The sequence below is a fragment of the Camelina sativa genome, chromosome 10 (assembly GCF_000633955.1).
Source record: "Camelina sativa cultivar DH55 chromosome 10, Cs, whole genome shotgun sequence".
Lineage (NCBI taxonomy): Eukaryota > Viridiplantae > Streptophyta > Magnoliopsida > Brassicales > Brassicaceae > Camelina > Camelina sativa.
Window position 1 is genome coordinate 21,273,270 of NC_025694.1, and position 11,154 is coordinate 21,284,423.

Below are 11,154 nucleotides of genomic sequence, written 5' to 3' on the forward strand. Positions count from 1 at the left end.
CAATTGGTGGCCACACCTATATAATTCCCAATTCCAATTATTTTCAGTTTTTTTTTCAATTACACGTGACAAACGAGTGTTATTATCAATGACATTTACCTTCATGCAACTAACTCTTCCGCCGTTGCTTGCGATGGAAGTAATGTCGTTGTTGGCCTTGCGGGTGACGGGGAAAGCAGCGGATGACTTCAAGCCGGTAAATGGAGCGACCATGGTGGCTTGAGCTGGGGTGGTAACCACAGCAGCGGAGGAGAGCATAGATGAAGCCATTGGTACTTCTTCTTGTTGTTTCTCTTCTTCTTTAGCTCTTTTCTCTTACTTGTTTGTTTTGTCTATTGGTTTGGTCATGTTTATATAGTGAAAACCATAAGAGGCAAAAAGCCCTAATGATCAAAGGGTCCAGGATTCATGATAACGTGGTTAACTGCCACAGGATTAAGGAAAGGTGTTGACACCCTTATCGATTCAGACCACTAGGATAAGGCCATGTGGCAGAAAACTCCATTATTTTATCTTTCTCTTGTGAGGAAACGAGTGAAGTGTGTATGGTTACTGGTCTTCACTTGATCGGTTGCTTTTGGCTCCTTCCTTTTTGGAGAAATTAAATTAGACGCATTATAATTTATTGTTTTTGGACCTTTTATCTACCATGTATGATTTAGCTTGGCTTAACTTGGTGAATTAATAAGGCCGCATTTATAAAATAGATATGAGAAACTTGGGAATTCTGTACTGCTTCGGTTTTATTTTTAAACGAGGAAGATGAAGAGAGAACAAAAAAATATAGTGTATAGAGTTTTGTCTCATTTTTAATTGAGTATAATATGAGGTAAATTGGTTTTTAAATCTTGTAAAACCTTAAATTTTGTAGGACCATATCCACGGTTAAGCTCGTAAAAGTCGTTGGTTTGATCAGGGGAAGGGAGAAACCGAACATAATTTTTCCATCCAACGTTTTAAGTACCGGAGTAGAGGACATGATCAGGGGAAGAGAAGACAAAATCTACGTTGAGGACGTCTATGAATGCAAAGATCGGACTAGACCATCCCCTGTTCGGAAGGATATCAACACCGATGGGGTTATGAAATTTGGGTGAAGACAATGCAATTTCCACTTCTGTAAATATCAAAGTAGCCAGATTAACAGTCAATATAACTACAATTTCTACTAAAGTTTGTAATCAATAAATAAGAATATAAGATCTTGTATTTTCTTAAGACAGTTATGTTTTACCTCGTATTGAATAAAATTGGGTTTTTAATTTTATTTTAAGGGCCATAGTCGTTTTTCAATTATTCTTTATCACAATTTTTTATTTATTTTAACAAGAAAATAATATTTTTTTACAATAAATGGTAGTTTATCAGATTGCGTGACACAAAATTTACGTCACCCCATAATACGATAGCTACTAAACCGATGCCATATTATTAGGGTCAGTTTATTAACGACATTAACCGATATAAAAATTGACGTTAAAAGCCTTGTTCTTTTGTAGTGTGGCCACCATGTCAACTTAATCATATACGCAACAACGGATCATGAGGAATGATCATAACTCATTTTAATGGACGGTGTGGAACCGAGGCAAGAAGTCAGTCAAGTCACTGATCACCTTATAGCTCTTCATTAACCTGTCCCCCATTTAAATCATATGAAGTACAAAATCACCAAACCTTGTCATGGATAATAGTTCTCCCCTTTTTGTTCTATACGCTATTTATTGTCTTTTAAAGTCCTACTTTTTCGTTTTTTTTTAATTTTTTTACCTTGGATTTAATCTGACTCCGAAAGATGAGAATTAAATCCAGGATATGGACGAAATGGTCCGTAATTTCAATTTGTTTATATATTCAAATTTTTGTTTTATTTTTTGAATTTTGCACATTGTGTGTATTCTGTTTGCATTGAAAAGTCCAAAAGCATTGATTTTTGTTTTTTTTATAAGAAAACTTAAAACATTTAGAATTTATTATAACTTCATATTGTTCTGTCCAACTTATAACTAATAAGTGTTTCAGCTTTGAATGCATATAGCCAATGATCTAATTTAACGTAAACCAGTTTTCACAATTTAGCAAATTCATGCTCGATTAGTTTAAGTCTTACTTGATCCGTGCTTGTTATGATGATATCTCTGTATTTTTTGGACTTGAATTAAACTTAAAATCCAACTTAGCAGTTTGGCATACATGTTTCGGTTTTAAAAGATACATTTGGTTGGATTTCCTTGACGTCTTTCACTACCTTTCGCTAGCTCTACTGACTAGTTTCATCTTTAAAATGGCTAAACCCTCTTACTTAAACTTTAGTTTTAAATCATGGAGGGTTGATTGATTGAGGCATCTTTGTGATGTAGCAAACACTTTTTTCTTTCTATAGAGATTAATGGTTTATTAGTCTAGTGAAACAAAATAAATAATTATTAGGGGTATTTAGAGAAACCAAATTGTTGTTTAAAGGAACTAAAACGAAAATAAAAGGGCTAAGGGCAAAAGTAAAATTAAATGAGTAGATATTATTAAAGGGAAATTGATATATAAAAATAACCTTCAACATTTTCATTTTCAGAAGATAATCTCTCAACTTTGAAGTCGGCTAATTAAATTCTTAAATCTGCGTTGACAACACAGAATTAAATTCTGACATGATCAACGTCGAATATTCATGAAAGGGAATTAAGCACCGGTGAAGCTTGGGGGCTTGTAGGCGATGAAACTGATGCATTGTACTTGACGGGTGTTGTCGAATCCGATAATCCTAATGAAGGCGTTAGGGTACTCCTTCTTGCACTCTTCCACTTCCTTCAACACTTGAGCGGAGTCAGTACATCCGAACAATGGAAGCTTCCACATTGTCCAGTACCGTCCATCGTAGTATCCGGGTGTGCTTCCGTGCTCACGGTACACAAATCCGTGCTACATACACATGAGAAAACCATTTAATACAATTCACATGGTGAATCAATTTTGGTTTAGAAAATCCGGCTATTGACTTTGGTTTCTTGCAATGTAAGTAAAATTAGAGAAAAAGGAAGAGTTATGTGTTAATTTACCTCCAACTCGAATTCAACACAAGGAATCCACTTGTTGCGGAGAAGGTAGTCAACTTCCTTACCCAATTCGACATCGGTAAGGTCAGGAAGGTAAGATAGAGTCTCAAACTTCTTCTTTCCAATTGGTGGCCACACCTATATAATTCCCAATTCCAATTATTTTCAGTTTTGTTTAATTGTACGTGACAAACGAGTGTTATTATCAATGACATTTACCTTCATGCAGCTAACTCTTCCGCCGTTGCTTGCGATGGAAGTAATGTCGTTGTTGGCCTTGCGGGTGACGGGGAAAGCAGCGGATGACTTCAAGCCGGTGAATGGAGCGACCATGGTGGCTTGAGCTGGGGTGGTAACCACAGCAGCGGAGGAGAGCATAGAGGAAGCCATTACTACTTCTTGTTATTTCTCTTCTTCTTTTGCTCTTTTCTCTTATTTACTTGCCTGTCAAATGATTTGGTCATCTTTATATAGTGAGAACTGCAAGATGCGAAAAGCCGTACAATGTTCAAAGGGTCCATAATTGAAGAAACCGTCATTAGCTGCCACAGAATTAAGGAAAGGTGTTGACACCCTTATCGATACGGACCACTAGGATAAGGCCATGTGGCAGAAAACTCCATTATCTTATCTTTCTCGTGTGGGGAAACGAGTGAATTGTGTATGGTTAGTGCCTACTGGTCTCCACTTGACTGGTTGCTTTTGGCTTCTTCCTTTTGAGGAAAAGAGATACCAGACGTTTGGCCTTAAATATAATATGTATTATCATAGTATTTGTGATTCAATTTGGCTTGTAATTTACTGATGATTTCTCTAAATAATAATGTACTGATAATACGAAAACTGTGTAACTCGTTATCGCTTATTCATTATGAGAGTGAATCGTCATCCCATTTTTAATCTTAGAAGAGAAAGTTTAGTACAGTGTATAATAGAGAGATTTTCAAAAATACCTCTTTTTGTATGTCACTTTTTAAAAATGCCCCTTCAATGTAAAGAATGAATACATGAATTTACCTCACTACATGTTTTATTCATAAGTTTTTTATATTTGTATGCATTCGAAGAAGATTCGGTCTTCATTGAACAAATTTGAAAATGTTAGAAACAAGAAGGTATATAGAATTGTCCTTTCTGTTATTATTATATTCCATAGGATACAATATATATAAAAATATAACAATATTCAAAAAAAAGCTTGTAATATATTTCCGCCCATCACTGNCAAATCCGTGCTACATACACATGAGAAAACCATTTAATACAATTCACATTGGAAGATTCACATGGTGAATCAATANAAAAAAAAATACTGAACCAAGATGTAACATAAAATCGTAGCATCAAAAATATGTTTCGTCTTGTCCAAGTGAGTTTCAATGTAAGGAATGAATACATGAATTTACCTCACTGCATGTTCTATTTATAAGTTTGTTTATATTTGTATGCATTCGAAGAAGATTCAGTCTTCATTGAACAAATTTGAAAATGTTAGAAACAAAAAGGTATATAGAATTGTCCTTTCTGTTATTATTATATTCCATAGGATACAATATATATAAAAACTAGAAGTCATCACGTGCTACGCACGGATTTAGCTTACATTGTTGTTCAATTTTAGTAATTTGGAGATTATTAGTTTTTATTTGTTTACTCAGTGATGATTATTTTTTGTGATTTTAAAAATATACCGATCATATTAATTTTTTCTGGGTTCATTTGTTTGATGTTATTTGAGTTTTCATTTTATATATAGTATTAGAGTATTTTAATACATGGAGATACTTTTGATTACATAGTAGAGTGTTTATGGTTTTTTTCCCTTTAGATTTTTCGTACATATTAGAGCATGTGTATTGGTGAGAAACTCAATTATGATATTATTTTTTTTAATGTAGAGAAATTTTGGAACATCTTTCTAATATGAAAATTTGTTAGAAATATCATTTTTGAGATACATTTTTTAAAAAATAACTTCTTTTCGAACATTTTCATTTTTGTCCTCTTTTACACAAATTACAGTATGTTAAATTGGGGCTGTTATTGGAGAGATGATTTCTAAATCCAAATGGAATTGTAAATTCTAAGAATCAAAATACATGGATTTTGAAATAACATGTTTTATCCTTGGATTTGAATCATTCTATTTTACACTATCAAATCCATTCAAATCCATTTAAAACATAATGTGGATTTTGAAATCCAAATACAAATCATTAAATGAATAACATAGGATTTTAACAAGTATTTGTAAATCATAGAACCAATAACACATAATTTTGTTCAGTATTTTAAAATCAATGATTGAATAACACATGATTTTTGTTTGGATTTCCAAATCCATTAAAATCATAGAACCAATAACCCCCTCTTAATTTGAAGATTTTTTTTTAGGTCTGGGTTCTCTATTTTAATGTATTATTTATATATTAATGATAATTTAATGTAAATAATATAGTAAGAGAAGGGAAAATAATAAAATGGGATATAAAGTATTTTATATAGGAGATATCATAAGGTATTTATTAAGGAGAATTCTATTAATTTGGATATTATTAGTTTTTTAAGTAATATATGTGTCTATAATTGATGGAAAAATAAAATTACAAATTTTTTTCGTGAGTGGGAAGACTATAATTGGTCATTAGATCCCTTATATAATTGGCCATTAGATCCCTATAAATACCAGCTATTGGTATAATATTATTACTTGTTTTCATTTTTATTGGACTTAATTTTCTAAATTTAAAAATTTCTGTAAAAACATTATAACTACATATTTATATATAATGTTTAACTACATAGTTATCCAATCATTTCAATTGGTGATCATATGTTATTTTGGGCAAATATAGTTATTCTTTTTAGAAAAAAAAATAAACATTGAGCCTGTTTCAAATGATCTTCAAAATTTGAAGATATGATTAGAAAGATAACATTATTTCTATTTCTGAAAATATGATTTCACATATATATATATATATTTTACATCTCATAATATAGTTAAATTATTATATTACAATACATAATGAAATTAATTTAATTTTGAAAATATGTAGTGGGTAATATTTATCAATTTTTGAATAAAATTTACCAATTTTAGAATTTATAGGAGCAAAATATTGTTTATATAAATAAATTGTATAGCAGTGGCATTTGACAAAAAAACATATATATAGCAGTGACAGTTTTATGTAATTTTATGGAAGAATTAAAGGTGAATAATAAATTGGCTACAGAGCTCTTTGGCGACGACACATCAGTTTTTTCTCCATAATGCTTCTCTTTTAATATATAAGGGATATTAGAGTTTACGGTTACACTAATTGACTGATAAAAGACATTCATATAACAATATAATTATTCAGGGAAATGATATATTTTTTTTCTCACTTTCATTTATCAATCTTATTATTTTCTAAAAATAGTTTGTTTTTTTTATAGATATTTTGTATTTCTTAGATGAGTCGCCTACTCGAATTTTATGGTTCTCACAAATAAATGAATGATTGATATATGATTTTTAAATGATGATTATAGCCTTGGGGTTAATCTATCTTGTTTTTTTTTTTTAAATTTTGGATGTATTACTTGAATTACATTAGTCACTTAATTAAGTTATCTATTTAAAATTTTAAACACACGTTATTATTTATTTTAAAGATAGAAAATAGAAGGCATACACAATCTAGAGATCGACAACCTTCTACATTTTTGTCACACACGACAATTATTGAAAACATGAAATACAACACTGTGGAATATGACCACCCCCTTCACCTGAAGATGTATGTGGTATCTTCATTGATATGGTTGCTTAAGCAGTTTCAACTGCATTTATTGAGCCCTTGGTGCATATTGTAGAACATGCCATGACACAATTTTCAACAGCTCCACTCACGATTTCACTTGCATCTAGTCCTCGAAACAAAATTTGAAAGTCTTATAAATATGTTCTCTTGTGGAGTATTAAAATAAAACTTTCTATAGTAATGATAATGAGATTTAGGAGTTTGCTTTACCGGAGTTATGGAGAGTGGTTAGAGCACCGCAGATAGTAGATACACACCCAACGTTGCAGTATTCATTCAAAACATCACCTTGAGACAAAAATCAAAACATATAAATAATGAAACCTTAGATCCGTATTTATTAACGTAAAATAATAATCAATTTACCTGTGTTCTCAAGAATGTCCTTAGTATATCCACTAGGACATTTCCCATTAACGATTTTGCAGCCACTGATGCTAGAACATCTTTCTCTAGAACCTCCTGCAAAGCGGCAAGAATTATAGATATTTCTAGCAGTGGTGGATGGACAACAGCTCTTTGCGTCAACTTGAATTTGTGCCATGAACAGACTCATTACGAGTACACTTAGAATCAATGTTTTTCCTTCCATCTTTGGATTGATTAGTTGTCTGATCACAAAATGTATGTGGAGAGTTATAAGCTTGAATTGATGAACTGATGATGAAACTAGGCTCGCTTAAATACTAGTTGGTTTACAATTTTCAACCACAAAACTTTGTTTGATAGCCAGGTTTATCACATGCTGCGTGGACCAACCCTATATTAATTATTTTTCTTGGTTAAATAGAACCAAACAGAGAATTTTGTTGAAGTTTTAATTCGTGTTACTTAATATATTATATATTATTTCAGATATTCCGTATAAGTTTCGCTGGTTATATTTTGGTATGTTCGTGCTAACTGCTAATCGTATAATTATTATGTACTTTCTAAAATTTTTGTTTACAACTATGATGAGAGTTTATATTATGAGTATTATGTCGATAATTGTTTTTTTTTTTTTATCAATTCTTGTATATGAGTAGTTTGGAGAGGGAAAGATAATAACGTAGTTTGTTACAACGTGTTTTTCGTTTCTTCGTTTAATTTTTAACCAACTCTCTTGTGGTTATGTAGGTATATATTAAAATTTTAACCAACTCTATTGTCGTTATGTAGATATATATTTTTATACAATAGTTTGTTAGACCGTGTTTTGTGTTTCTTTTTGTTTAGTTTTAACCAACTCTTTTGTTTCAACTTTCAGTTTGAAATTTGAATAATAGATTTAGTTTTATTTCCAGTTTCAGTTTTATAGTGATATGATTTTGTATTGGCATTACCAGAGAAAAAAAAAGCATTCTATTTTGACATTTTTTTACGACAAGAACTTTTTACAAGTCAATATGTGTGTTCGACACTCACTTGGACAAGACGAAACATGTTTTTGATGCTACGATTTTATGTTACATCTTGGTTCAGTATTTTTTTTTTCAGTGATGGACTGAATATATTACAACCATTTTTTTTTTTTGAATATTGTTATTTTATACGTGTTGGGCTTTGACCAAATCTTAACCTATGAATTCGATTAGTATGTATGACAAAGCCTTAGTAATTAGTTTCTTGTGCCCATAAATAATTCCACTAACTAGAGGCAAAACACTTATTTGACACATTAACTTACATTTTTTTTTGTCAACAAAAGATCAATTCAAACGAATCAATTAGGTGAGAAATTGTTTACAAATAAAACATAGTGAGGACTTGTACACGCTTGACGTGCCAAAGCGTCTGCACTTACATTAGCAGTTCTAAAAATTAAAGATAAAGAGGAAGATGAAAATTCTTCCCTATCAATCTTGATGCCTCAATGATATGTTCAAATTAAACTCTGAGCTACTTTCTCAAATTAAGAGGTCATTGTAATACTTAGGGGTCAAATTCCACAAGGACTCTAGATTACACTATAAATTATAGAGTTTTATGATTACACTAAATAAGTTGATTTAAATAAAGAAAAGCAATGCAAAATATTAAAATAAAACTGTTGTAAATTCAGAAGATCAAAAAGCTAGGTCCAGGGAATTTCTCAGGAAATTACAAAATATTAAATCAATAAATTAATTAGGATTCAAGCAATTAAAAATCATATCTAGAAATCTAAACTCTTTTGTAAAATAAATCAGTTCTCACTGCAAATATTATCTAAATTTAAAACCAGAAAATCCAAATCTCTTTGTAAAATTCTAGGTTAAAAATCAGCTTTAAAAACAGGTTTAGATTGTTCACAAAATCACTAAATCAAATCTCTGTGAAGAAAGTAATTTTGCTCATCAAAAGGTTTTTGTCAGGAAAATCAATTATATTCTCATATCAATCAATAATCCTATGATCCAAATCCGGATGACTAATCAAAGATCTAGCATTAAGAACAACCTATGATGAAGATCTAGAAAGATAAAGAATCCTAAATAAACAGATCTAATAAATCATAAAATCTCTGTAAAAAACCCTGAACCTAACAAGCAAACTACTCAGACATATCCAGTGAAGAACAAAACATAATTCTGAATAATAAGCAATTGAGATTAAAAAAGTAAGGAAGGAGTTTGAACATTCTTCTCTCAAAGCAGTTCAGATCTCTCTCCCAAAAACGTGCTAGAATAAAACTTAAGGGTTTTCTAAAACCTAAAAACACTATATATATGGAAATAGCTTGTGTTGCAAATATGGAAAACTTCGGGCAAAATTGTAAAACTTCCAATTTGGCTTCTCTCGTAGACAAACAGAGGTGTCGATCGATGCTCTAACTCTGATCCGACTCCAAGTTCTTTTCCTTTGATTAAATGCTCCAAAATCATCCAAATTGCTCCATTTTGCTCCATCCATGCCAAAATCCTATAAAACCTGCAAGGACTCTCAAAAAACCTGAAAACACATCAAAAAACTCTAAAAGACTCCTTATACCATGGTTATAAACCGTATAAACCATGATATATCAACTCCTCCAGACTTAGCCTTTGCTTGCCCTCAAGCAAAACATCAGCTTAGACCTGTGAAAGAGGTTTTGAAAACACATAAACTCATTTTCTCTCTAAGGTACTGCCATGATCATCCAACCATAATCCATATGCTTAGAAGACAAATCCAAATCGAACCACTATGTACTTCTCCGTTGACATTCATAGCATCCCAAATTCAAATCAAATTCCACTACTTCCTCCATTAAGCGTTCATCAGTAGGTCTCATCAATTTGATCAATGTCAAGAACCTTCTAGACCCATTCCCGTACTATACCATAGCAATCAAGATATATCTTTTTACAACATGTGGTAGTCTTCTTCTCTCCCAGACTTATTCTATTATTATACTCCTTTGATCTTTGCTGTTGTTTTTTTTTTATTCTTTTTCTCAAAGTTGTAGGCGAATAATGGGGTCATCGGTAATTTACCTACCCCTCGCTTCCAAGCAAACTATCCCTAAACAATGAACATCACGACTTAGCTAATCCAATCTCTTGGCAGAAGCTACTCAGACTCAACCACTTCCAAATCTAGCTCTCGCTATAGAAACATGGTCGAGCAGGCATGACAAACCAGTTAATTCACATCAACGAACACCCAAGACAACTAATCTCTTAGGCTAGGAATACAATTCTATGGAACTAGTTGGTCAGACAATTCATCAATCACCTTTTGGATGCGGAAATGTCTAAGACCTAGTTTCAATTGATCAGAGAGAAACAAGTATTTCTAACTCTAGTCCAAAAGGCAATCATACGAATCTAAACTTAAACAACCTACACACTAAGATCCTCCACCTAATCTATCTTATCCTCAAGAACTCTAACACTACTCTTAGGCTTTCGACTTCGGTTTCTTCGGGTATTTTGGTTCGGGTTTATCGGTTTTTGGTTTTTTTCAGAAATTGAAAATTGTTCCGAATCGAACCGACTAAAATTTCTGTTCGGGTCGATTTGGAATCGGTTATTTCGGTTCGGAAACTCGGTTATTTAGGTTTACAATTGAGTTGTTAAAATAAAAAAAAACTTTTTTTTGCACTGAAAATCAAATGATCAACACTGGAGGCGAGTTCTGAAAAGTGGAACTCTTAGTGACTATGAAAGACTATGAATCAAAAAGAAGAAAAAAGAATATTATGGTGATGGATCGAAGGATAAAATAATGGTGATGGATTGAAGAAGATTAGCAGATGTTGATGAATAAGAGAGAAAGGAAAAAATAATGGTGATGAATCAAAATAAAAGGAGAAGAAAAAGAAAAGAAAAAAAACAAATTTCTGT

The 11,154-nt window shown here is 31.7% G+C and overlaps 2 protein-coding genes across 3 annotated transcripts in view; both read right to left on the reverse strand.

Annotated features, from left to right (window-relative positions):
• LOC104719509 (ribulose bisphosphate carboxylase small chain F1, chloroplastic-like) overlaps positions 1-3,502 on the reverse strand; it is a 4,466-nt gene extending 964 nt beyond the window's left edge. The window contains exons 1-3 of one of the 2 annotated variants that reach the window (XM_010437441.1): positions 3,273-3,502; positions 3,057-3,191; positions 2,540-2,919 (exon numbers count right to left, since the gene is read on the reverse strand). In XM_010437441.1, the coding sequence (XP_010435743.1) occupies positions 2,680-2,919; positions 3,057-3,191; positions 3,273-3,443 (546 nt within the window). In that variant the 5' untranslated portion in view covers positions 3,444-3,502 and the 3' untranslated portion in view covers positions 2,540-2,679. Of the gene's footprint in view, positions 1-2,539; positions 2,920-3,056; positions 3,192-3,272 lie in introns of those variants that run through there. The other variant, XM_010437442.2, reaches the window with a different exon arrangement.
• On the reverse strand, positions 6,675-7,531 carry LOC104719511 (probable thionin-2.4). Its single transcript, XM_010437444.2, has 3 exons — positions 7,232-7,531; positions 7,076-7,153; positions 6,675-6,968 (listed from the first exon to the last, which is right to left on the reverse strand). The coding sequence occupies exons 1-3, from the start codon at positions 7,455-7,457 to the stop codon at positions 6,871-6,873; spliced, it is 402 nt and encodes a 133-aa protein (XP_010435746.1). The 5' UTR covers positions 7,458-7,531; the 3' UTR covers positions 6,675-6,870.

Coding starts and splice junctions, on each gene's coding strand:
- LOC104719511 (XM_010437444.2), bottom strand. CDS start 7,457: ATGGAAGGAAAAACATTGATTCTAAGTGTACTCGTAATGAGTCTGTTC. Junction 7,154..7,231: donor GGACATTCTTGAGAACACAG/GTAAATTGATTA, acceptor TTTTGTCTCAAG/GTGATGTTTTGAATGAATAC. Junction 6,969..7,075: donor AACCACTCTCCATAACTCCG/GTAAAGCAAACT, acceptor TTCGAGGACTAG/ATGCAAGTGAAATCGTGAGT.